At 39.0% G+C, this 27,874-nt stretch overlaps 1 protein-coding gene and 1 long non-coding RNA gene across 2 annotated transcripts in view; one reads left to right on the top strand and one right to left on the bottom strand.

The window, feature by feature from the left end:
* LOC102019045 overlaps positions 1-23,704 on the top strand; it is a 47,802-nt gene extending 24,098 nt beyond the window's left edge. Inside the window, exons 3-5 of the long non-coding RNA XR_001236769.1 lie at positions 515-599; positions 19,011-19,064; positions 22,532-23,704. This is a non-coding gene — a long non-coding RNA (uncharacterized LOC102019045). The remainder of the gene's footprint in view (positions 1-514; positions 600-19,010; positions 19,065-22,531) is intronic.
* On the bottom strand, positions 335-27,874 carry LOC102019488 (dehydrogenase/reductase SDR family member 7-like). Its single transcript, XM_005399182.2, has 7 exons — positions 27,712-27,874; positions 18,983-19,135; positions 17,145-17,251; positions 16,423-16,662; positions 12,930-13,052; positions 3,874-4,089; positions 335-864 (listed from the first exon to the last, which is right to left on the bottom strand). The coding sequence occupies exons 1-6, from the start codon at positions 27,845-27,847 to the stop codon at positions 3,883-3,885; spliced, it is 966 nt and encodes a 321-aa protein (XP_005399239.1). The 5' UTR covers positions 27,848-27,874; the 3' UTR covers positions 335-864; positions 3,874-3,882.

The raw sequence follows: 27,874 nt of genomic DNA, 5'->3' as shown, positions 1-27,874 counted from the left end.
TAACTTCAAAGTGGTTACTCAGGAAAGCAAATATAGACATGAAAGATTGATCAAATAATTAATCATTAACTGTTCCTTTCAATAAAGTGATATAAGTCAGTAGTACAACTATATTAACTATTCAAATTCTTATATGTTTTAAAATAAGAAGAATCTGAATCCTATAACAGAGCCACTGTACAATGGCCTTTTTTTGGCATCGATGTAAAACTAAACCACACTCTGAACTAGCAACACAATTAACAGTTTTTATTTGGAGGAGTCCTATCATATGAGTAACTAATAAGTGTTAGAGTAAACTGAGGTGTGAGTGACACCACCAAGTTAGGCAAAGTCGAAGCAATAAGCAAAGTTTATTGGAGCCTGGGTGTAGACAGGCCAAGGTCAATAAGGGATTGGGGGGTAGGTTTTATAGGGGTGTTTCAATAGGGAAGGAGTATGGCAGGGAGGAGTAGGAAATTTTTAGTCTGGATCTGGGGGAGTTGGGAGCCTTGGTGACATCCGTGTCTTGCAGGTGCAGCTGCCTCAGGAAGCCTAGGCTTGTTCATCTCCTTTTGCAAGCTCTGGCTCCCTGTTATCTCCGTGTCTCTGCAGCTGTGGTAAGCAGCTCAGCTTAAGGAATTTTTTCTTCTCTGTCTGGGCAGGGGTCTGACATTAAGAATCCTTATAAACCTTGGGCAAAAGTTAAATTCGAATTTAAAAATCAGAACCATTATTCAAGATCTACACAAAAATATCTCCAAAGGGCTTAGCATCACTACTTCTATCTTGAATGAACACGATGGGTAGTATCTGCTCATGCCACATCTGAAAGGCAGAATTCTCTTATTATTCTTCTTAATCCGAACATCACATTTACTTGTCCTAATGAAAACAAAGAATAGGTCAGAGGATTTGTAACTGAAATATCTGGGAGTAAGTCTAGAATCATTTAGGAACTTTTAGCATATCATTTAAGAAATAAAACAAGGCAATCTAAGAATCCCCAACGTGTGACTTTCCCAAGAATTTGCACTAAAAATGATGAAAATAATGACAGTAACATCAAAAAATTCAATGTGGTTATGTTCTGTGGTTTTATATGAAGAATGAGGGAATACATTCACAAAACAGTACTTGAACAAGAATGAATGACTAGTGTATCACAAAAACAGAATAATAAAGCAATGCAACCTTATAATAGACAAAATATGAAAGGCGGTAATAGGCACAAAAGTCCATTGTCTTTTAGAAAGTTCTGTATGTAATAAAATGCTAGATTTACTTGAGTAATTTTTTATATTTTTATTTTTGGTACTGGGAATTGAACTCAGGACCTTGTGCTTGCCAGGCAGGCACTTGTGCCAGTGAGCTATATCCCAGGCCCTGAGTGATGTTTAAATATTACTGTAATATATTCTGTCAACATTTCTGAAAAGATAACAACTACTACCATAGGAATGAAACTCTAGTTCCTTTCTCTTCTCAGACAAAAATATGGCTACAATATATTCTTTCTCTACCCTACTATGAAAGTCATTGAGAATGTATATTGGTATCAACATTGTGAAAGGCAGTGAGGAGATTTTTAAAACTGAAATTACTATGTGACATTTAGGCATTTCCCTTTTGGAGTATTTATTTACATTCTGTTATTGGAACAAACTATCTGAGTCTGGGTACTATACAAAGAAAAAAGGTTTTAGCTCAGAATTTTGGAGGCTGAAAGCCCAAGACAGGGTGGTTTTATCTGTTCAGATTCTGCTGAGTCTTCCTTGGTTGGGTCTCAATAGAGCAGAAAAATGGTAAAGGAGCCAGCCAGGTACAGAAGCAGGAAAATGTATGTGGTGGCCTTGCTTGAAGACAGTCCATTCTCTTGAGAACAAACTAGGTCCTGTGAGAAGTAAATTGATTCCTGCCAAGTGTAATATCCCCCGGGCTTCATCAGCTTCCACTAAGCCCACCTCTTAAAGCTTTACCACTTTTCAATATTGCCCCAGTGGAGACCAACTTTTGGAAGGACAAACCACATCTACACTAGACCAGAGTATTTTCCAAAGGAAATAAACTCAGTCTCTTGAAGAGACACCTTCACTCTTGTGTTGATCTCACTGTTATTCACAAGAGCTAAGATACAGAAACAGTTTATGTATGGGTAAGCAAATGTGGCATATTGAGATACAATGGAGTAGAATTCAGCCACAAAAAAAGGAATCCTGCCATTTATGACAACAGGTATCAACCTTGAGTACATTATGCTAAGTGAAATAAGCAAGCCTCAAAAATACATTGTATGACCTCACTTCTATGTGGATTCTGAAAACACACGCTCAGAGAATCTGGGATTAGAATGTGTAATTACCAGGGACAGAAATGTAGAGAAAATGAGGAAATGTTGATCAAAGGCCACAAAGTTTCAGTTACAAGATGAATAACTTTTGTGATTCTAACTTGTAAATTCTAATTTAATGCACAGCACAGTGACAATAGTTAACTACAGTAACCCCCACTCTGTGAATGAGGAAATGGAGTTAAAGAAAGGCATCTTGCTTCAGGTCATGGGGCAAGTATGGGCGGAGCTGAGATTTCAATCCAGGTAGCCAGGAAACAGGTTGCTTGCAGGAGCAGGATGCTGTGTTTCCTCTGCTCTGGTGGCTTTTGGCTCCTTGTTCTCATCTATCCTCAGACCTGAGAGCAGCTGTCCTCCAACTTTAAACTCAACTGCACTATGTGCTGAAGTTCCACTCGCAAAACCATCTGACTCTACCAAGTCCCACCTCTACCAAGACACTTGTAAATGATTTGACTCCAAGAAAACTGGTTCGCGGGGCTGGGGACTTAGCTCAGTGGCAAAAGCGCCTGCCTGGCAAGTGCAAGGTCGTGAGTTCAGTTCCCGTTACTGGAGAAAAACCAAAAAAAAAAAAAAAAAAAAAGAAAAAAAAGAAAACTGGTTCACATTACAAGGGGTGATGAAACACAAGGAAAAACCCCTAGTGACTTTTTGATTATGGATATTTCAGTGTATCACAAAGCCATTAAAAAATCTTTCAATTTTTAAGCATTTCATTGTGTTCTAATGTTTGGTTTTTTCCACTCTACCCATTTTCACTGTCTTGCAAAAAGTTGGAGCAAATGAACTGTTTCACAAGTGTGAGACACATGTGTGGATGGCTGCAGCAGAGAAACTCTACAGTGGTATGTTCAGTACGCTCTTGTCTCACCGTCCTTTTTTTTTATATTTTGAAAGACCAACTTACAAAGATGGCAGTAAAAAGTACATAAAAAAGTACATAAAAAACATTCAAAATGAAAACCATTCACAGCAATAGTCTTTGTTGCTTAATCATAGCCCACAATTTTGGGCTTAACTCATTATATTTCCTGTAATATTTACATAAAAAAATTCTTTGATGCTTACAATTTTCACAGAAATGGTTAATAATATTCCCCACTAGTGCTTATAGAGATGAGAGCTGAAAGGAACAATCAGCCTTTAGCATTCGACATGGGTGCAGCTGCATGTGTGATGTGCAGAGAACTTCAGGAATGAGGGGAGACCAATGAGTACATCTTGCACCTGCATCTGTCCTGACCATGCAGTCAGTGCTCAGACAGAAGGCACACGGCGAGGTGCACCCATCCTGGAGAGAAGTGGGAGGGATGGCCAGGGGGCGTTCACCAAGCCAGTGCCTGAGCCGAGCATGGTAGGATGGGTAGACACTGTAGAACAATTTACGGTAAACCATCAGATAGGGGTAGGCCCAGAAATGAAATATGTTTTGTATTTATCGGCTGTGATCGGTAGAGCAGTAGTGAGAAAATTTGTTAGACACTGAAAGATTGGATTTTCAGCAAGATTGAGACATGAGTAAAAAATACATAAGTTGTTCTTACCATATCATTTTAAAGAATTTTTCGCAGTTGCTTCTGGAACACCCTGGATATCCAGCAGGCTAAGCTTGGCATATATTGCCACAGATAGGCCCGCAACAAAAAGGATTGACCTGAGATCCATACTTCTTTCAAATTATTGGCCATGGCAATTAATATCAACCGCGCACAACGACTTGTTGCCAACGTGTGGATATACTTAAAATCATGCCCGAAAGCCTAAGAAAAGTTTAGAATTGAGGAAATGCTGAGAATTTATCCAAGATAGTTTGAAGAATTATTAAGCTGGTGAGGACACAAAAGCCACCTGCTCATATGGTTTCCTCAGTGGAGCCTAATGCTTCTTAAGAATACCTTAGGTTTGAATGTGGGCTCATGAATTATTATAAAGTTTCAAATAGCTTAAAGGAATCCTGCATGTAGCAGATAAGGTTATCCAGGCTCTTGAAAGATGAAGATTCTTTGGTTTTAATTAGTATTGCACCATATTAGAGTACTGAATGATCATTTTATTATCACTGAAGTGATAAGAATCAAATTATTGAGATTTGCATTTAGCACATAAAATCCTATTAAAAATGACAAATGTGGGGAGGAAATGGGAAAAAGTAAAAGGAATTTTTCTCTTTTACAGTAGGAAGACGGTTTTGAGTCTTTGGTTAATTATAATTAATAACACATATTAGTTGTTGGAATTGACAGGGGGTTGTGACATGTGATGACATGTGTACAGTCATGGTTGGATTACAAACATTCTCTGTGCTACCTTCATTTACTTTTCTCTTGCTCCTTCTTCCCTCATCACTTTTTCTTTCCCATACTAATCCTTCTACTGTGTTCAGGTCAACATTTCTTCCAGTTTCCACATATGAAAGAAATCATATATTACAATCTGTATCTCACTTATTTTGTTTAATATTATGGCACCCAGTTTTCTGCATTTTCCTGAAAATGACAGAATCTCATTCTTTATGGTTAAATAATACCCCAAGTTTAATATATATATATATACACACACACACACACACATATCCTTTATGCATTCACCTCTTGACTAGCACCCAGCTTGATTCGATCCCATATGTTAGTTAATGTGAACAACGCCACAAAAAGCATGTGTATAGATCTCTTTTGTATGCTAATTTCATTTTACTCAGATAAATACAAAGGACTTTAATGGGTTGTTCACATGGTAGTTGTATAGTAGCTTTCGGGGAATCTCCATCTTCATTTTCATAGTGACTGTACTAATTCATATTTCCAGCAGCAAGGTATAAGTACCCTTTATCCCCATGACTTCACCTGGAATTGCTATTTTTTGTTTTATTCATAGTATTCTATATGGCTGGACTGTCATGAAATCTCAAAAAGTCATGATTTGCAATCCTTGAGGGCTAATCATGTCAAGTATGTTTCATATATTTATTGACTCCTTTTACTCCACTTTTGGAGAAGCTACTGTTCAGCTCATCTGCCCATGTATTAACTGAATTACTCACTATTTGGTATTATTTCCCTATCAGATAAATCACTAGCAAAACTCTTCTTCCATTTGGAAGGTTGTCACTTGACTCTGTTGATCGTTTCCTTTGCTGCCTAGAAGCTTTTTAATTTCAGACAATTTTATTTGTCAGTTCTTGCTTTGATTCCTCCACCTAGGGCTGGGGATTTAGCTCAGTGGCAAAGCACCTGCCTAGCAAGTGCAAGGTCGTGAGTTTGATTCCTGGTACCGGAAGAAAAAACAAAACAAAAAAACCTCCACCTAGGCAGTCCCGGTTGAGAAATCATTGCCTGTGTCAATATGTTGAAATGTTTCCTCTAGATTTTCTTCCAATAGTTTCAGAGTTCCAGGTCTTGTATTAAGGTCTTTGATTCATTTTGAATTGAGCTTTTTAACAGCATATAAATAGAATCAAAAATAAAAATCACAAGGCCATGTGAATAAATACAGAAAAAACCTTCAGAAAACTTAAGGTCATTTCATAATAACTGCCTTGAATAAACCAGGTGCAGAAGGACTGCCTCACAACATAATAAAAGCTATCTATGAGAACTCCAAGGCCACCATTATCCCAAAGGGGGAAAATCTGAAGAAAAGTTATAAAATTGGCACACAAAACTCAGGAGCTTTTCTATACACTAATAATTAACTTGTTAAGAAAGAATCAGGGACATGAATCCTATGTACAGTAGCTAGGTAAAAAGAGAACTATTTATATACTGTATTACTACATTTATTAGTTTGCATTTGCTGAACCACACCTGCATCCCTAGAATGCTACCAAATCACTCATGGTTTATGACCTTTTTAATGTGCTTCTGAAATCAGTTTGCAATCATTTTATTAAACGAGCTTGTATTTGTATTCATCAAAGATATTGATCGATACTTTTCTTTGTTGTTGCTGTGTCTTTATCTGTTTTTGGTAACAGGTTAACAATGGCATTATAGGATGAGTTTGGAAGTATTTCTTCCCTTTCAATTTTATGGAACAGTTTGAGGCGGATGGTATTAATTCTTTTTTAGAAGCCTGGCAAAATTCAGCTGTGAATTAGTACAGTCCTGTGATTGCTTTATTAGAAGATCTTTTATCACTGCTCCAATTTCTTTCCTTGTAACTGATCTAGTTAGGCTATTTACATCCTTTTCTTTTACTTTTGGTAGGTCATATGTGCCTGGACATTTTACATTTGCCCTACATTTCTCAATTTTGGGGCGTGTATCATTCAACATATTCCCTAATAATCTTATGGCTTTCCATGGAACCTATTTTAATATTCTTTTTATCATCTCCAAGTATATTTAGATCTTGTCTCCCCATTTCTTTTTGGTATTTTGATTGAGGTTTGTGAATTTTGTTTTTCTGTTCAAATAACCATTCATTAATAAATTAGACCCACAATGTAAACACTGTATTGTCTCCCTAGTGTAAAAACCTGAAAGAGTAAACAAAACTGAAAAGTGCAACAAATATTATGAAAGGGAAAGAAACTGCTCAATAGGAAAGAACAACTGGAATGAAAGAAAGAAAAAAAAGAAAGATGAGAAACACACACACACTCACACACACACACACACACACACACACACAAGATAGCTAAGATAATCATACTACTAATTTCCATTGGTTTATTGAAAGGAACAGTTAATGTTTAATTCTTTGATCAATCTTGCATACCTATATCTGGGAATCTGAGCAATTACTTTGAAGATAATACTAAATAATACAACAATCATTGTTGATTTCCTATCATCTTGTTTTGAAATTCTCTATCATTTTTGTAGTATTTGTGTTGTTTTTGTTATTTTGATTTTGTTCTTTTCTCTCTAAAATAAAAAAATACAAATTATCATTCACTGTGTAATTGATCCTTTGTTGTTCTTTCTGTCCCTCTTCAAATTGTTTCTGCTCTCATCATTATTATTTCTTTCCTTTTGCTCCTTTGGCATTTGATTGCGTTGGTTTTTTAAGTTCTTGAAAGGTATCAGGTTAAGTATTTCACATTTCTCTGCTTTGTTACCGTATGTTGTGTTCACATTGTCATTTGATTGTAGGGAATTTATAATTACCCCTTTGACTTTTCAGTGGCTCACTGATCAGTTGACAGCAACCACAGCAATGCCCATGAGTTCAATTTCTATAGTCTGTTCTGCTGTTGCCTGGTATGTTCATTCCATTATGAAATGAATAAATGCGATGAAATAAATTCTTTAATTTTTTGTATTCTGTAAATCTTGGTCTGTGGTCTAAGAAAAATGATATATTTTGGAAAAAGTTTTATGTGTTGATTAAAAGGATGTGTATCCTGTATCATTTGGATATAACATTCTTTAGAAGTCTGTTAAGTCTATGTCATCTGTATTAGAAATTAACCCTGAAGTTTCTTTCTGGAGTTTTTATCTGTAAGATGTATCCCCTGGAGACAGTGGGAGATTAAAGGAATGCACTTCTGTTGCCCTGAGTCCTACCTCTTCCTTTTTGTACTGTCCTGTTTGTTCAATAAATTAAACTAATGTTGATCACAGAGATATTTACAATCCTTATATCATCTTGATGGATTGTTCCCTTTATGAACATGAAGTGGCATTTTTTCCTCCCTGTTGAGTGATCTTGGCTTGACATGTGTTTTGTGGATATGAATTCTGATATTTAATCTTAATGTCAACTTTACTGGATGGAGAGACATGTAGATTAGCAAAGCACACATTTGTGAGTGACAGAGAGTAAACTTCCGAAGACGATTGGCATATAGGTGAGCAAATGGAGAAGAAGGCCCGCCCTGATTGTGAGTGGCTCCATTCAGTAGGCTTGTAATTCGGATAGAATGAAAAGCAGAAGAAGGAAGAAATCAGAATACATTTCAGAGCTGAATTCTCCTTAAGCAGATGTGGTTTTGCTGCTTCCCTTGCCTTTGATATGAGACTTTAGTCCCTTCAGCCTTTCAATGGGGAAGCACAGCAGAACTCTCCCAGGAGCAACCTTAGCTTCCACCTAAGAACTGGGCTGCATCTTTGGTTCTTCCTTTCCTGAGGCTTCCAGACTCTTGACCAAGAAGCCACTGGATACTCTGGCTATTCGGCATGCAGACAGCTGTTGTGCACTGTGCAGCCTCTCTGATCTTGTAAGGAAGCTAATAAATATCCCATAGATGGTGTTCCTCTACAGACCTTGAGTACTGTAGACTACAGAAAATCAGTACTGAAAAGTGGCTTCATTGCTGTGACTATATATGACCATGCAGCTCAGAAGCCTTTGGAACTGGGTTAGGGGAGAATTTGGAAATATTTGGAGAATAGAACTAAGGAAATCCTAGAATGCTATAAGCAGAGCTTGATGATCAATTCTATGAGTTCAGGGAACCAAAATGTTAGAAACGTGAGTGGTAGAGTATGTGCTGACTGGTTTCATATGAGAACACAGATACGATTGCTTGCTGGACTAGAAATCATGGGTATAACCTTCTGATAATAACGTGTCTGAATATTATCCATATCCTGAAATTTTGTGGAAGGCTGACTTTAAAGATAATGGACTCTTTTCTTCTGGAAGAGGAATATTCAAGGAACTACAGTATTCATCCTCTGGAATGGATGCAACTGCTGGTTTTGTACAGATTTACAGAGAGAACTGGAAGGAAATGTACACAACGGAAAGATGTGCAAGGTAGACAGAAAAGTAGCATATGGAAACTTGTAGTCCAGAGAAGTGTGGCTGAAGAGATTAGTGTCATTAAAAATAAATACTTTGCATCCTGATAAACAAGAAAGATGATTTTAGGGCATTTTAGGAACTGGATAGTCCAGTGATTACATACTCAAAGGTATAAATTTGTAAACTCTTCAAAAACTTTACTTGGAAAGACAGCTGTAAAGAATACTGGTCACCAAGGGCTGCCTTACCAGAACTTTCCACATTTTCAGCCATCCTTTTCCTCAGAGGCCACTCTGTCCATTGTGCAAAGAGAACTTGTTATTTATTACACCGCTGAAGCCCTTGGATTCATCCATATCATGCTGATTTAACAAGTATGCAGAATGCAAGGGTCATAGAAGTTCCCACCTAGAATTTCAAAGAAGGACAGGGAGACTAGCCAATGTCTAACACAGTTGGAGTCCATGCTGACAGACATGGAGAATGTGATGTATTACACTGGGGAAGAGAGGGCAACATTGCACTCAAGACCCTGTGTTTAGAGATGCTAGAAATGGAGAATATTTGCTACATAAAGCTCAGTCTACACACAAAGACAGCCCGTGACAGAGATCCTATGAGATGCAACCCAAAAAAACCATAGGATTGGGGCCAAGCACTATGGAAACCATATCCTATCATCACACGCCCTGGATGCTGGGTATGGAAGGGTGGGACTTAATAACTGCCCTCTGTGCTTCCTGCCTGGTCCTAGCTTCTTCCATTTTGAGATGGGAATGTTAACCCTGTGCCAATGTATCTTAAGAGTACAAAATTTGCTTTCAATTTCTGCAAGAGATCAGAGGTAAGAGTTTGCCATGAATTTGAGGGGGAGATTTGGACTTGGACTTTCAGCAAAGTGGGAACTGTTCAAACCAAGGGATTCTTGGAGATGTACTGAATGCGCTTTGAATAATGAGATGTATATGAGTCTTTGGGGGCCTGGCATGGAATGCTATGGTTTGCATCAAACATCTCTCATGAAAGGCTCAACTATTTAGGGTATGGCTTTTGGGACATGATTACCATGGCTCTAATCTCATCAGAGTATTAATTGTTTGATAAATTCATGGTTGGATGAACTATTAGGAGGTGGGACCTAGTTGGAGGAAGTAGGTCACTGCAGGTGTGACTTTGAGGGAATATACTGTCCCCAGCATTCTCTCTGCCTGGCTTTTGTCCCACTCTCTGCTTCCTGGCTGCCCTGAAGTGAGCAGGTTTCCTCCACATTAATCTGCCATGGAGCCATTCTCAAGGCTGAAAACTTGAGCCAAAATAATCTTTTGCTCTTTTAAATTGTCTATGTCAGGGATTTTGTCCCAGAAGCAGAAAGCTGACTTTTACTTGAGTATAGGTACTCTTATGTGCTTTCAGATTCCTCTGGCTTGAATTAGCATTTTCTATTGTTTCACCTTTAGTCTCTGCCTGTTCGTGCTTGTGTGGTGAGTTTCTGACAGATGACAAATAGTTGGATTTGTGTTTTTATCCAGTCAGCTAGTCTGGTTTTTATAATTAAAGAAATAATATTTAGATTTAGTGTTATTAATGAGTGGTATGCACTAATATCTGTCATTTTTTCTTGCTTCTGGTTGTTTTGAATAAGCTATGTTCACATCTTTCCCTCTTATCTTAGAGAGTTGACGGTTTCCTAAGTTAATCATGTCAGATTCTTTCCTAATTCTAATTTTTCTACTCCTGTACTGAGCTTTGTTCTTTTTAGTATCTCATGACTGTTTTCATGCTTCTCTCTTGGGTGGAGGATTCTTTTAAATATCTTCTGTAGTGCTTGTTTTGTGGTCATGAATTCCTTTAACTCATGCTTATCTTGAAAGGTCTTTATTTCTCCTCTGATTGCACCTGACAAAGTTATTCAATATAATAATCTAGGTTGTAATCATTTTCAGAGTTTGCAAAACATCTTTCCATTCTTCCTGGTCTTTAGAGTTTCTGCTGAGAAATATACTGATATTTTCATGGGCTTACTATAAGTGATATAGTACTTTACTCTTGTACCTTGAAGTCGTCTGCCTTTTCTCTGAATGTTGTGATGGTTTACTATAATTCATGGTAAAGAAATTGTTGTAAAAGTCTTCTGTACCTGCATGTCCACTGCTCTCAAAAGTGGAAATTTTCTGCTCTGAGTTATTTAATTACTTTTTATGCTCTGAACTTTTGGCTCGGCTCTCTTGTCTGTTTTGATTATGCATACATTTCTTCTCTTAGTGGTATCCCATAGATCTGTGTTATGTTCATTTTTTGTTTGTTTGTTACAGTTTGAATGTGATACTTCATCTCCCTGTTTCAGCTTATGTTCCTTTTCCTGATTCATCTATACTATTGGTCAGAATTTGTTTTTCATTTGATTCGTTGGGCTTTACATTTTCATGATTTCCATTTGGTCCTTTCCATGCATCACCATCTCCTTACTGGGTTGATCTTTCATACCCAGAAAGGGTTTTCTTAAGCCATTTCATTATTTATTTTTATTATTCTTTATTTCATTTGTCATTGTAAAATCCTTTTGAATTCTTTGTCCAACTTTTAATCCACCTTATTATTTTCAAGTCAGGTATCAGAGAGTATCTGATTGGATGCATCAGATCACAGTGCTTTTTCATACTTCCTGTGTTTCCATCTTGAAATGTGTACATTAGTTGGATAGATATTATTCCACTTTTATGTGTGAGACTTGTTAGTGGGAACTTTGACAGCACAGAGTGGGATATCAATTTGTTATGCAGTTGTAAGATTGATTCTAAATAAACTTCATAGTGTAGTTTTCCTAGAGGCATCTTTGTTAGGAAAAAGTAGGTCTAGACACTGTGTGAACATTATGTCAAAGCTTGATGGTCTTTGTGAGCAGACAAGACTGGGATGTTGGGTCAGGAAGGTATACTCTAAACTGTGCAGTATATTCATCAGAGCTGCAATTTCCATAACAGTTATATTATTTCTGTCTGCCATTTTTAAAAATTTATTTTAAAAATGAAAGAAGGAAAACATATTACAACAACCATTCTTCATTTCCTACCACTTTGTCTGTAACTCTGTGTTGTTTGTCTTGTTCTTATGCTGTTCTGTAAGTGGATGTCTGTCTGTCTGCTGTTGTTAAGGGGGTTAGATGTCCAGAAGGAAGAAGTCACAGTGCTGCCAGTCATACCTGCCTGGGACCAAGTCAAATGCTGGGGACATGTGTCTCCCCATTCTTTAACTTGAGATATCAGCCAAGGTTCAAATGGGGGATGGACTGAGGCTAGAGGAAGGCAAATTTCCCTTAATGGGATGGCAAGTATACCACAACAGCAGAGCACCGCACCAGCATGCTCAAAGTGCTGTGCTCCATCTCCAGCAGCCTTGTGCTTGCAGCATCAGGTTCCACTCCCCTCGCTGGACAGTCGGCGTTGAAGCTGTGAAATTGTGACCTGGTTTGTACTTTTCTCAGCATTGCCACTCCATTTTCCCATGCTGCTTAAGTTTTCCGCTACTTTTTTGTTGGTTCCAACAAGTCTCCTTCTCACTCTCACCTCAGAATAGCTTCCCTTTGATACCCTGACTTTGCCTACAGGTATTTGATTTACCATTGTGCCAGACTGCCAAAGGTGTTTCTTAATTCCCAAAAGAAGCTTGTCACCTAAGAGTAGACACATATGTAGACCACCTGTAAGTGGTCCTTAGTCATTTCATTAGTCATCATTCAAAATGGGTGCTGAAGTAGTACCAGCTAACTTCAACAATATTTACCATGCCATAATTGAAGATTCATGAATAACTCACAGGCAGATCAGACATAAAAACCCTGACATACAGCAGAACATCATCAAAACATAATTACTAAGCATTGAATTACACTCCATCTAGAAAATTTTACCTTTGTGATTTCCTCAGTTAATGCATTCTTCATGATATTTGAGCGTACAGGTCCAGGGTAGATATTAGAAATTATAATATCAGGATATTCTCCAAGTTCAATATAGAGGCTATTAAAGAATCCCTAAGAGCAAACACACATGAAAACAGAACTCAACAATTAAAATGAAAACAAGGCAAATAAGTTAGATACAGGCACATATCTCATGATTTACCAAAACTTGTACTACAATTGCAGAGTAAGGGACAGGTAATGGAGTCATCCAAGCTTCTTAGACATCTCTAACTTTAAGACCAGAGGAGGGCTGGGGATTTAGCTCAGCGGCAAAAGCACCTGCCTGGCAAGCGCAAGGTCGTGAGTTCGGTTCCTGGTACCGGAGAAAAACCAAAAAAAAAAAAAAAAAAAAAAGACCAGAGGAAATCTAGAACACATAGCCACATCTATTGACAAATCGGTACAAATCGATCACTTCCTTGATGCCAGTCATTCTTGCTATCAATGACTTTTATCATAGGGTAAAGACAGGCAGGTGAAAACTATCCCTGAATATTCAGATACACCTTACTCATACTAACCCTCATCACTATACTCCAAAAGAAGTTTATGTTGTCCAGATTTCCTAGGGAGTTGGTGCTGGGTTTTCTTTATTTCTCAAGTGCTCTAGGTATGGAGCAGAGTAAGGGAAAGTAGGATTAGTACTTCACTGAACCAATCAAAAGGGAAGAATTCAGTGTTTTCAGTTCATATCATTACTGTAAATTTCACCAAACATGTGTGTGTTTGGGTGATAACTACTACATAGCTAGTTAAAAATAGAATAGGATCGGGGCTGGGGATTTAGCTCAGCGGCAAAAGCACCTGCCTGGCAAGTGCAAGGTCGTGAGTTTGGTTCCTGGTACCGGAGAAAAACAAAAACAAAACAAAACAAAAAAAAAAAAAAAATAGAATAGGATCACCTATAGAATGATGTTTGTAAAAACAAGCTACATCTTCTAGACATAAGTGTTGGTCAATTCTAACTGAACAGGGAGAAAACAGAAATTTCATCATCCATTTTCTTAAACGAAGAAATGTTCCAAGACTATACTGTTACAAGATTTGTTTAACTACTGAAAAACCTTACCAGTTAACCTATGGTATGCTCTTACATGTTTTGACAACCTTCAACAGTTACCAGTCCCTAATGCTGGCCCCTAAGAAGCATAAGGGTTCTAAGAGCTCATGGTATCAGAGCCTGACCAAGTGCCTAACTCAAAAGCGGACAAAAACAATGCTGGGGAAATACTGGAGGATTCCTGTGTCTTTAACCTTTTGGCCCTCTATAGCAAAAGAGAGAGTATAGCCTGCAAGTCAATGCATCACACCTTAAAGCCTGTCTTCATTGAAATCCTTTTTCATATAGTGCATACTGCAGTCTTTTCAATCATAAACACATTCATTGTATGTATTTTCGGGAGAGTGAGAAGGAAATGTGTTCACCAAAGAGGGCTTCCTGGTCTGAGTGTTGAAGAACCATTATGACAACAAAACTCTCAACCTGCCATATTCTAACAGATCAAGACCAGTAATTAAACAGGGGGTGTAGGTGGGCAGGCCACACAGCTTAGCTTGCTTTATTAAAAGGATCCCGCATGGGCTATGAGACCCTCAGAGCCAACAGATTGGGGGAATGGCCCCCTATGTGCTTGCCTGAGTCTTGTCTAAGTTCTCCACCAGAAGCCACTGAAAGCCCATTTATAACTCAGCGTCAGGAAATCATCAGTATTTCATTCTGCTTTATCTTTCTCTGCAACATTCTTCTCTCAGCAGAGAGACAATGCCCAAGTGAGCCAAAGTTTCCATTTTCATGAACTGTAATAACTATGCAGCTATTGCATCTCATTATTCCAACAGGGGAATATTCTACTAAAACTGACCTTCAGAAGAAATAATTATAAATTTTGCATCTCCTTTAATCATTTTCTTTCTATTGCTCTTAGAATGTTGTAACATTCAATTGTTTTCTTTTTTGCAGTGCTAGGACAAAACCCAGTGCCTTGCACATGCTAGGCAAGTGTTCTACCACAAAGTTACATTCCAGTCCTTCATAACCACTGCTAATCCAACATTATAAATCCATTCAATTCTAATGTTTACCCCTTATAAGTTATGTTACACAAATCAACCCTCAAACTCAGCTTTTGCCTTGATGAGACTTTCTTCTCCCATTGAAACCAAAGTGAAAAGAGTCAAAGTTTTCCCAGTAGGGATGTGAAACTCAGTACTCATCACTCTGGTGGCAAAACCTATTTTTGAAAAACATGTGTAATTATACAAGACAAAATAAAGTAGAAATACAAAGAGAAAGTAAAAGAAGCCACAGAAATAGAGGCAAGGGGAGAACAAGCTGAAGTGTGTAGAAGAAAATGGATAGACACTTCAGCAAGTTTGCCAAGATGTGGTAGAGAGAGGGTCAGCTAAAATGTGACTTGTTGACTACTGTATATATTTTTCTCTTTTTTTTTTTTGCTTTTTTATTTTAAAGAGAATAAAAAGTTAAAAGAACATTGAAATCAATACAGAATTTCAAAATAAGAAGATAGGAAATCAATAATAGTTGTTATATTGCATATTGCTATCTTCAAAGTACTTGTTCAGATTACCAGATATAAACATGCAAGATTGATTTAAAAAAATAAGCATTAACTGTTTCTTTCAATGAACCAATAGGAATTAGTAGTACAATTATCTTAGCTATCTTGTGTGTATGTGCGTGTATGTGTGTGTATACATATGTGTGTATATATATCTTTTTTCCCCTTCCTTCTTTCTTCCCTTTTTCTTTCCCCTCATCTCAGTTGTTTTCTCCTTTTGAGCAGTTTCTCTCCCTTTCACAGTATCTATTATATGTTTTGGATTTTATTTACTCTTTCAGTTTCTTACACTAAGGAGACAATATGATGTTTACACATGCGGGTCTGATGTATTTCACTTATGAGTATGTTCTCTAGTTGCATCCATTTACCTATAAAAGCCTTGAGTTTATCTTTCTTTATAGCTGAGTAATATTCCATTGTATATAAATACCACGTCTTTTTTCTCCATTCCTCAATTGATGGGCATTTGAGTTTTTTCCAAGATTCAGCTATGACAAATTGCGCTGCTATAAATATGGGTGCACATATATTGCTGTGGTCTGATGTTTTCAGTTCTTCTAGAAAAACATCCAGATGACTATATATTTCTTAAGAGCAAAATACATGCCTTAGTTTGTGTTTGTAGGACCTGTTGCAGTACATGACAGAGCACAAGTGCTCATACAACTGTGTTGGAGAAGTTAAAGGCATGTGTGACTTAATTCTTAGTTTTGGTTTACTGAGGATGATCTCCACCAAATTTCACCTTTTGCTGTCTCCCCATGTAATGCCTACTTCCAGTGACCCACCCAGTGGTGGTCATAAACTCCATACACATTTAGATCAGTTCCAGAAGAGTTGAATTTCAGCTGCCTTACCCGTAAAGCGTGTTTGCTGGCACCATATCCACTGCACGCAGTCCCAGGTATAATCCCTACAAGGCTATTCATAGTCACAATCTTTCCTTGCTTCCTCTGGATCATGTGAGGCAGAACACACTTCGTCAAGGACACTGTCCCTAAGTAGTTAAGTTCTATTAGCTCCTTGAAGACATCCATGTTGGTATCCACAATCAAAGAACACTGGGCTCTTCCTCCATTGTTGATGAGAATGTCGATCTAGTTAAATGACATCAGAACTCACGACGTCTTGTGTGAATGGATAGACAGAATTTCTAGCAGTACCTGATTATATTGTCCCCTTCAAGAATCATTGGAATAATGTATATATTAAGAAGTCAGCAATAAGAAGATAAAATAAAAATAAAACAAAGAAACAGAATTTGCCTATAAACTTTCCATTTTAAATTATTCCTTATGGAAGGTAACAAGAGTCATACAAGTGAAAGCAACACTGAATTTTTGCCTTCTTTTTTCTACATGGAGAAATTAGTTCTTGGTAAGGTGTGAAAAATACTTATTACCCAAAGCCCAGCGTAGATGATGAGACCTAGCTAATAGCTCTGAGGCCATTGCATGGACACTCATCTCCTGAAAGCTCTTTGAGTGACAGCAGCATGCATGGGAATCTCTTCTAGAGCAATTGCAAAACAAAGCAAAGTAAATCAATTAATACTCCACTGTTGTCAAATACTACTTACTCTACCAAACTCCTGGAGAATGGCATTGGTAGCCACTTCATGGGAACTTCTGTTGGTCAGGTCCAGGGGCAGAATGAGGATATCTTTTTCTTTTACAGTGCCATTATCTAGAGAAAGACACTTAAAAATTACTGTGAACATCATGCCATGGTTCAGTCAAACACTTGGTTACTCCCATTAAGTTTAGCTCCCACCCCACACAAGGAGCTGGCGACAAGGCTGAGTTTCGGTGGTCTTGCGTTAGTTTCTCTCAGTGAACAGGAAGAGATCTAATGGCTACACGACAGTGTTAGAGACAGAAAGCTGGTGGCTTCACAGGCAGTTAGGTACCACGCTTCAACATTAATATTCACAGTGAGACTTTAGAACAAGCTCTGATAGAAAGCAGATTTATGTAAGAAGATAAAACAAAAATTGTACAGCAATTTCTTTAGAAGTACAATTACATGTGTTTTGTTCTACATTTACAAAGGTTAGCTGCTATTTTACACACATTAAAAGGCTACACAGTGTAGTTTAAATCAGTAGGAAGCTCAGAGCTCTACAGTCAAAGGACACACAGGAACTTTTCTCCAAAGGCCAAGGTTTCTAAGGAGGTAAAGGAAGGAAACAGGCATGATCTTTTCTAGAATTCCCACCTACAGAAACATGTAGGGCTACAGTCAGCCCTATACATTTCCCTTCATCAGTGGAAAAGCTGAAATGAGTTTTCCTGAACTCTAAGCTTAAAATTCAATAAGTAACATCAATTAGAAAAACCAAGCAGGAGTGGGAAATATGTGGGGTATGGCAGCTATAGGAGCAAAAGAGGAAGTGGTGAAATATCATCTATATTTGAAGAAGCACAATGGCTTGCACCAAGGGCGTAACAGAAAAAAAAGGAAAGTGATCATGCTCTTTCCAGCTAAAAAAGGCCAATAGGGTACATCTTCTCTGCCAGAGCAGGGCTTGCAATTCACAGTGCTCGAGGAACAGCTGTCAGAAGGAAAGGTGGACCACAAAACACAAAATGTCATGAGAGCACTAAGACTTCCTGAAGGTCAATGGGCAATAAACTCTCTTTACTGGGTGGTTTGGCCAAGCAGCAAAGGAAAAGGAAAATTTTCAAAGAATGACAGGGAAAGAGGACCAAAATAATGATTACCACAAAACTAAAACTTATCTGAATTTCAGTTTTAAATGCCATATAAGAATCAAGAACTTTTTTAAACCTTAGGATATTTTCTCTGTGAACATCACTACTCTCAAACTGAAAGCAACAAACCTATTCATACAGTCACCATTTATTTGAATATGAAATATATTCATTCCAGGTTCCATTGCAAAAACCTAGTTGCATTCTTAAAATTCTATATAAAAATTCCTTTTTATAACAAAATTCTTTTGATGATAATATCTGGCACTTTGGCAAAATGAGTAAGGCTTATTCCCAACTAAATTCCATAGGTTTAATATATTTGTGATGGATAGGACCACACTGTACACCAAGGCAAGCACATTAAGTGACCTGGTCACTAAAAATTCCTGAGCATTTGAGAGAATTGGTAGTGTTAGTGCAAGAAATAAAATAATAGGGAGACAGGGATGGGGCAGGGAAGACGGGGGAGACACAGAGAGAGAGAGAGAAAGTAGAAAGGTGACAGAAAAGAAAGAAAAGCCCGAGAAAACTACTCACTAGATGACAAAAGAAGGTGTAGGTCAAGGCACTTGGAGCTTTCACAGCCAGAGTGTGGTGACCGGGAAAATCCCACCTTCCCTCTAAAGTTCCCAAAGCTGCACCTCAGTTCAGATACTGACTCATTTGAAGGAAGCAGGGCTGCTGTTTTAGGGCTACTCACCTAGGCATTTTCTTTTCACTCTCTCCAGCTCATGCTCTCTTCTGGCTGACAGCACGAGAGAAACTCCTAATTTGCTCAGCTGGTAAGCCAGCTCCTCGCCAATTCCACCTGAAGCCCCCGTCACCCACACCACCATGCCAGGCAGCTCCCGTTCTGTACAGGAAGAAGAAGGGATGTAGGGGAGGCAGGCACTAAGTAATCAATTACTCCAATACATCAAATTGTACCAAAAAAGTAAGAAAATTTTATGCAATATCAATAGAAATAAATGCCTAATACATGGGTTTAAATTTTTACTATTTTAAGAAAATATCTCATATGGAGTTTCAAAGGCATGAATACAAACTACACTATCAACAGCCATCCATATGGTATTCTGTATATTTATAGATCTTGGTTAACTTTTAGGTTTTATTCAAGGAAAGCCATATAATTTCATAGCTTTATTCCATGTTCTAAATCTGTCTTTGATCAAGAAAAGCTAAGTGATTAGTAAATCATTGCATGGTCTTGTTTTCCTCATTTATTAAGAGGGGAATTTAGATTTGATAAAGCTAGTACCAAGGTTTCATTTCTATTACTGCAATTTTCGCAGTTGAGATTTTAATAAGGAAGCAAATAGACCAACTTCTGTCATCACATGCAGTTAAAGAAATTTTCCCACTTGCAAGTCATATCTGATGTCCATCAAATAGTGCCAATTTGCAAAAAGTCTTCCCCCATTGCCTAAGCTCTTATCTTAGGAAAATCTAGTAGTTCAGGTGAGATGAACTGTGCTCTGTGTTTAGCTCATCTAATTCTTGTCCTGAGGAAGACCGTGATAATGCTAAAGCAATGATAAATGACTTGCTTGTGTTGCAAGAGATGAAAGCCACCGTCTATCTCTCCTTGTGGAGTCACAGTGCTGCACAGTTTTTGTGTGCCTTACTTATGAAACTACTTGTTATTACCCAAAAATAGCAAGTGCATCACATATCTAATTTTTATCAAAAAGTTTAAAGTCACAAGTCTACCATATACTGTTAGTTAAATAATCTTTAGCTCTGTCTTTTGAACAATATCCATTCTGTAGACTGACAGGTTCATGTTTAGCTCCCTCAAATAACCATAATTAACTCCTGTGTGGGAACACAGTACCTTAATTTCTCAGTACTGCAAAACTGGTTTATAGAACATCCTTCCCAGGATTGAATTAAAGCATGGAAAGCCCTCAGAGCAGGATCTGGCACCTATTCAGTGCTTAATGCAGGACAAATGTAATGATCACCTAACAGTTTTTAACAGCCAGGCTTTTCAGCAGCAAAATAAGGAATATTGTACTCACTTGATAATATCTGTGCTCTAATTTCCCCCAACAGGAGCTATGGGGTTATCAGTGTTGTTGGCTTAATAAATTTTCATTGTTTCTTAAATGCCTACTACATTACTTTAAGAAAACCCTCATAGTAACCTTGTTATCTCAGTTTGACAGAAAAGGAACTAAGGTTTAGACAGATCCAAACTAGATTTTAAGCTCCACCAAGTGTTGGACTCTGTCTGCCTTTTTCATTCTTCTGGACTGCTGTGGTTTGTATCTTAAATGTCTCCCAAAAATTCAAGCATTCTAGCATTGGTCCCCAGCTGATGGCACTATTGAAGGTGGTAGAAATTTGGAAATGTGGAACTTAGTTGGAGGAAATGGTCATTGAGTGTATACTTTTCAGTGTGTATAGTAGGACCCCTGTCCCTTCTTCTATCAGTCTTGCCTCCTAGATGCATGAGTGGGGTGTTTTCGTCCACTGTGTGTTCCCTGCCATGATGTTCTGCTCTGTCACAGACTCAGACTGATGGGGCCATGCAACCATCTGCAACCTTGAGCCAAAATAAATCTTCCCTCCTTTAATTTCATTGCCTAAGGTATTTGTTACAGCAATAGAAAGTTTTCTGACACATAAAACTGGTACCAAAATGGGGCAGTTGGTATGCCTATAACTGACTGCATGCCAAAAAAGACTTTGGAACTGGCTTTTTGCAGGCATATGGAAAATGTTGCAGACTCAAACCAGAACAAGTTTAGAATATCATAAGAGAGCTCAAAGAGAAATTCTGATGCAAGTTCAGAAGACCTGAATTTCAACTGGAGTGTGGCCCAAGAGGCCAGTTTCATGAAGATTCAGATGGGAAAGAGGAATTATGATAGATGGCTATATTAATGTACTACACTAATTATACTATATTATAATTAGGAATTGTTATAGAGGATTTTCTTCTTGCATTCTGACTAAGAACTTCCCTATATCTTTTCCATGTCATGATATTTTTGTAGGAGCCTACATTTGAAGGTGATAAACAAATCAGTCTGGCGGAGAAAATTTCAAAGCAGGCTGGCAAACAGGCTGTGGCATCACTATAGCTAAATGCTTTAAGCCAGATTTATAGTGAAAATTGGGAGCAAATGGCGGAGCCATAAGACTTGCAAAACATGAGTTTGGCCAAAAAAGTAATGGTTTAAGGTATACCCAAGTAGGTTGCATTGGCTAAAGAGATTAATACTGAAAGGGAAGACTGTGCAAGAGAAATTGTTCTTCTAAATGTTTGTTCTTTTGAAACTGCCTAGCTCTGTAACTGTTTCATGGCTTTGTAATTACTTTCTTGACTCCTGCAACCATGAGAGCATAACAAACATGTAGGATGCCTGATTGTACCATTGTACCGAACTTCATGAACTGATGGTCATTAATTTACCCTTCTAACCAATGATCTCAACCTGCTAGCTAATCAGAAGAACCGCCAAGATTTTCTGTCTCACCTTTGTACCTCCCACTTGTGGATCATATAAAAGTCCTAGACCACCAGAAATCAGGGCCTGATATTTTGAGAACGATCCCAGTAAGTGCCTGTTGACATAAACAAATCTGCCTCCAAATCCTGGGTGTCATTTCAGTGTTTCTGCTTGCCATTGCAATGCCATTAGTAAGAAACCAAAGATTTGCACTCAGACAACAGGAAAGATAAACCATGCACCACAGGCTCAAAAATGTAAAGATGCAATTCTTTCATTTGAGTAAATTGTGCTAAGGTGCCATGCTCCTATAGATCCACCTAAGAGGTTGTTTCCCCAGGACTTATTTTTTGTGGAGAAGGACATTCTTTAGTTTATCTTTCAATGTATTACCTATGTGAGACTTTGGGCCTGACCAAACCGTATGATTGCTTGATTCTGGAGGAAGTCTAGCAAAAACATTGGTGTAAAAGAAAATAATAGTAAGACCTGTGTTCCTGTGGGAAGCCACAGGACAACACTAGATGATTTGCTGAGATACGCCCGAAGGAATGATAACATGATGGTTAACTAAGTCAAGTCAAGTCTCATTCCTGTGATAATTAAATTGTAGTGTCCTTGCTAAACCTGTTGATTCCTTCCAGTTGCCCTGTTGCTGCCTTTGCTCTTTCTCAATAAAAGTTTACTGAAAATGGTATTCGGGGCTACAGCCCTGGAGGCTGAAGCCCCCTGATCCCAGAATTTTGTTTTTCTTGTTTTTCATTTCATCCATGGCACTTTGTTCTCAGGACCTGTCACCTCACACAGAACTGAATATATCCCAACAGTTTTTCCATGTTCAAGTTCACAGAGAAGCTGCTACTGCTGCTGTAGTCCATGTAGGCCCGGTTGCTGTTCCACTTGACAACAGAAACTGATTGCTCATGTGATGCTGGTTTACATTTGGGAATGCAAGAATTATAGGACCATGGGGGTTTCATGAGAGATTTCCAAGGAATGCCTAAGATGTCGTGAAGCATCTAGATGTACAAAAGTCTCTGGAAGCTGCCCCTGATATGTTAAGCTATGTGAGTGAAGCCAAAGTGGCAGTGAAGATTGCAAGAAGTTACACATACAAGGAATTTGGAACCTCTCTGGAGGGAAGCTAAAGGCAACAAGAGCATCCAGGTCAAAACATGGACTGTAAACATTCAGACCACAGGTTCCCCAAGCTCCTTGGAGTTCACATTGTGTTACTGTGGGCTCCAGATATGCGCCACAAATGTATAGAAATTTATGTGCACCCTTCTGGATTTCAGTCTTGCTGTGGTCCTATCCCTCTTTTATAAGCCCTTATTTCCTCCCTTTTAGAACATAAATGTTTACTCTGTGCCTTTGTATTTTGAATTATGAAATTTTCTCTCTTATTTTTACAGGGCTCATAGCTAACAGTTTGCTTTGAATCTCAGAGGAAAATGGAGTTGGACTTTTGAGCAAAGCTGTACTTGCTAAGACCATGGGGCTGTTGTAGACACACTGCGTGTGCTCTGCATTATGAGATGTACATGAACCTTTGGAGAGCACAGATAGCATCTCATGTTTTACATCATTAGTGTTCCTAAAAGCTCCTAAGTTATAGTCTTGGACTTGAGTTGATTATGCTTTTAGGAGAGGGAAGAATCTTCAGGAGGTGGAGTCTGATTGGGAAAGTAGAGAGTAACTTTGAGAAGTATACTGAGACAATAGCCTACCTCTCTCTGTCCTCTTCTCTCCTTCTCCTTTTCTTTCTCCTTCCCCTTTTCCTTCTTTCCTCTCCCTCTCTTTGCATCTCCCTCTATGCTCCAACTGCCATGAAGTGAGCAGCTTTGCTCTGCCTTGTGCCTCCCCATGAGGTTTTGCAGGCCAATGCAGCAAAGCAATAGGGCCACAAAACCATATACTGAGTACTCTGAAACTGAGCCAAAATAAATCTTCCTACTATACTGTGATTATTTCAGATGATTTTGTCACAATAACAGAAATATGACAGTCATAGCTTCAGTATGTGGGACTAGGATTGGAACATAGAAAAGATCACACAAATAAATTCTATTTACACAAGCACCTACATGCCCTAGCAGGGTTGGGATATGAACTCAGGTCTATCTAACACTATTCCCTAGTTTATGGCTCACATATTTAAATATTATCATTGTTTCCCAGTGGCAGAGAGTAACCTAAGGTCTCATGCATGCTAGTCAAGTATTCTACCACTGAGCCACAAAGCCAGCCCCAAATACAGTCACTTTATAAAAGCCAGCTGTTTCTTAGGCATTTGAGAAATTAAATTTGTCATTAGGACAATGGTCTCCTCCCAAAAACTCTGTTTGGGCTACAAAGTCTTTCTGTCATGTAATGTATGTTTGTGGAATGCTGCAGTCCAACAAGAAAGATTTACTATTTATCAGATAGCTGTTTATCATTTATCAAATATGTATTATGCCAAAGTTTTACAACACTTGGAGTGTAAGACAATCTTTGTTTTGGAGTTATACACTAATCCAGAAGTAACAAAGATTTTGTTTTTATGTGAATAACCACCTAATGATAACAGTCCACAGACTCATGATTACCTAAGTACAATGACATTTCTGACACACATCTTCCCACTCTGAAGAAGAACAATCTTTCACATAACACCAATTTCTATTTACCTACCCCACAAATTCTGCCCTGCCCCCAAAAAACTCCAAATTCTTGTTCTCGGAGTAGAGAAGAATCTTTTACCACCCAACCCAGTTCGAGAATTCTGTCCTCAAGTCATTGATTCAGCTCTCCTTCACTCCTTCACAAGATGTGGAACTTTCTTCAAATTTTGGACAAGTCTGATCTTTCAGGACTTCTTTCTTCTACCGTGTGATAAGCCTTTAACTTCCACTAACTGGCTGCAGTGGGAAGCAGGTCTGCCTTCTGGTACCAAAAAGAAATCAAACCTGTGTGCCACACAGCCACCCTCCTGTACTTGAAGATGGTAGTTGTGTCCTCACAAAGTCCTCTCATTTCTTGTCTCTCCACAGCTCACTAATTTTATTTTTATTTTTTTTATTTTTTTGTCTTTTCTCCGGTACCGGGAACCGAACTCATGACCTTGTGCTTGCCAGGCAGGCGCTTTGCCGCTGAGCTAAATCCCCAGCCCCTCCACGGCTCACTAAACACAGCCAGCTGCTGCCACCTTCGGTCTTATGATCTGGTGTCAGGTTGCTTCTCTCTGCCTACACCCCGTACCTTGCTCTCACTGGGTTATGACTCCTAATGGAGACAGTCACCCAGAGCACGCAGCAGGATTCCTGGAGTCTGAACAGCCCTGAGCAGCAGGAGATGATGCAATCCCTCCCTCATCCACCAAAGTGTAGGGTTTATGACAGATCACCCTGGGGCAGGTCACTGCTGTTGCCCTATGCCCAGAACAGAAACATCATTTATACTTGTTGCTCAGACTCCAACAGTGTACAAACGCAGCCCAGAACAGCCTGGACTTTTCCAGTGGCGTCTCATAGCTGATTCACAGGAGGTTTCTGCCCACTAAATCTGTGTTTTCCTCATGTGTGCTGTGCTTGTCTCTTTTCCTATTCCAGACTGGTGTTGTGCATTTTTCTGGACCAAGGGTCAGTAACTCAAATCAGCCACCCTTAGCTCACACCATGGGAGATGCATGCTGGGAAGTACAGAGAGTGTTAGCGAGACAGAAAAGGGCAGGACATGCTGGTGGTTCAAGAGAGGTGCAAGGGGAGGGGACAAAAGGGGTGAAAGACTTCCTTTCTTACTGTATATCTTTTTATATTTTTAAATTTTGAATTGCATGAGTGTTTTGTCTAATGTTTAGACTGACAAAATAATAACTCTACAGAAAAGGCAAGGAGGATGATTTTTTCCTCTTTCTAATCTTGATAAAGTCTGCCCATGTTCCTGACCTGAGCTACAATTACCATCGTCCCTTCATTTTTAAAATTTCTTTCATTTTGTAAATCCTCCACCCCACCAAGAGTTCTATTTTAAACTTTTTCATGCCATACATCTTCCTTTGATGAAATTTTAAGTCAACAGATTTATCACATGTATGTCCATGTGCTGTGCATGTTCTGTGCATGTAAGAGGCACTATAATGTTTACTCTTCCATCAGTGTACATTTAAGAATAATTTAAAATTAAGTTCAAAGTTAAATTAACTTTTAAAAGCTACTAACATTTGAGAATTGTATTTGATAAACATGCTCCAATATAGCTTACATGCTAGAAAATTAGTAAAATTAATACAAAAATCTACAAATTATTAAATAACATGAAACCATTTAAATTTAAAATACTTCCAAACTTCCAGCTAAATAAAACAATTGAACAAGTTAAATTAATTTATTAAAAATTACTTTTAACAACTTTAACATTTGCTTGAGATGTGAAAATAACTCTTAGCTTAATAGCTACTGTAATAGTCAAATATTGACAATATTTTACCTTTTCAGATGTAACTTGATGGGCTGAATAGCATTTGAAATTACACATAGGAAGAAAAGACAGAAGAGGGATGGGAGGGATGGGGATTGAAAAAGAATAAATAAAATGGAGACAGAGCTTTTGCAAGTGGACAGGGGACCAAGAGATGAGGCAAAAGGGAACAAGAAAAGAATCAAGATGTGTTATGTACATGTACCAGCTCCCCATGATAAATATAATCACTTTGAATGTGCAAACATGCACTCATAAAAAAGAAAATTACATATTCCAAAAATATAAACCCATCTTATTTACATAAACCCATTTTATTTAATTCTCTAAGTCCATGTTTAGAAAAAAGCATTGAAGATTAATTAAACACATCGACAAGCAGCCAGCAGCAGCAAATAGGTATAAGCCCTCCACCTGCAGAATTGGAGCAGCCAGTCAGAAGAGCCCTAGAATTAATGCAGTTGTACTTTCCTGGGGGATTCCTGCTCTAAAAAAGATAGAGTTTAGGGGTGCAGCTGAGTGGGAGAGTACTTGCTGAGCAAGGTACAGGCTGTGATTTCAACCATCAGTCACACACACAGTCACACACTCAGAAAAGAAAAACAGCAAGAAATAGAAAATCTGCCAATGGAATCCATCTATTTCCCATAGTTTTATGATGCAAATTTTGCATACCCGTTGTGTATTTTCTATTAATTCAATGTCAGTGCTGCACATATTATGCCCAAGGAAACCCAATCACAGAAACAAAATCCCCAGGAATAAGATTTGCACGGGCAGGATGGAGCTTTGAAGGGGCAAACAACAGTATGCAAACTGACTTCTTCAGGCCACAAGAGCCAGTTTTCACCCCCAACTTGGCCATCTAGCGAACACAGTCAATCTCCTGACCTCCCAGCCACGTGGCTTCCCAGCACACCTCCGCGCAGGCTTGGGGCGGTTCACACTGGAACTTGGCCCGGGGAAGCCCCACTTCCAGTCCTTCAGGATCCAAAGCTACCTTTGGGGCTGTCGCTTGATTTTTCTGGGCACCTTTCTCTATCTGGAAAACGGGACGAGTTTCTAAGAATTGTGTCAGAATAGCTCCGATTCCACTTCCCAGCTAGGGAGAGCAAGAAGTGGAGGATAAACAACTTCGGGAGGAAGAATGCCCGAGCCTCTTTCGCTGAGCAGGGCGCATTCACTGCGCCTCAGCGCGTCCCTGACACTGCCCCTGAGTCCCTGAGAGTTCGGGGTCCTGTGCGCTCCAGGCTCCCTGCCCACTGCAGGATGGCAGGGCCAGGGGAAGCTCCGAGGCAGGTGGCAAGTCCTGGTCATCTGCCCACCGGGACAGAGGACAAAGTAGCACAGCTCCCCTCCCCGCAGCCCCTCGCTTCCCATCGTGCGTCTCCTGGGAAAGGCGCAGCCTGGGGACCCAGAGGCTCTAAGCTACCCGGAGGGCCTGTAGGAGCCTTGGCCGGCAGAAGGGAGGACGGGAGCCCCCGGGAGCCGCCACGCCGGTCCTCACCTGGGCAGCGGCCCCTCCTCTCAGCCCACTGCAGGGTCAGGTCGCTGTCGGCCCGCAGGAGGAGCCCGAGGCAGAGCAGCAGCAGCAGCAGCAGCGCGCAGAGCGCGGACAGCAAGAGCAGCAGCCGGCAGCCCATCGGGCCGCGCGGATCCGAGCTGTAAGA

This window comes from Chinchilla lanigera, unplaced genomic scaffold (genome assembly GCF_000276665.1).
Source record: "Chinchilla lanigera isolate Chin_1 unplaced genomic scaffold, ChiLan1.0 scaffold00065, whole genome shotgun sequence".
In the NCBI taxonomy this organism is placed as follows: domain Eukaryota; kingdom Metazoa; phylum Chordata; class Mammalia; order Rodentia; family Chinchillidae; genus Chinchilla; species Chinchilla lanigera.
The sequence above is the reverse complement of the archived record's forward strand: the minus strand, read 5'-3'. Positions and strand labels throughout refer to the sequence as shown.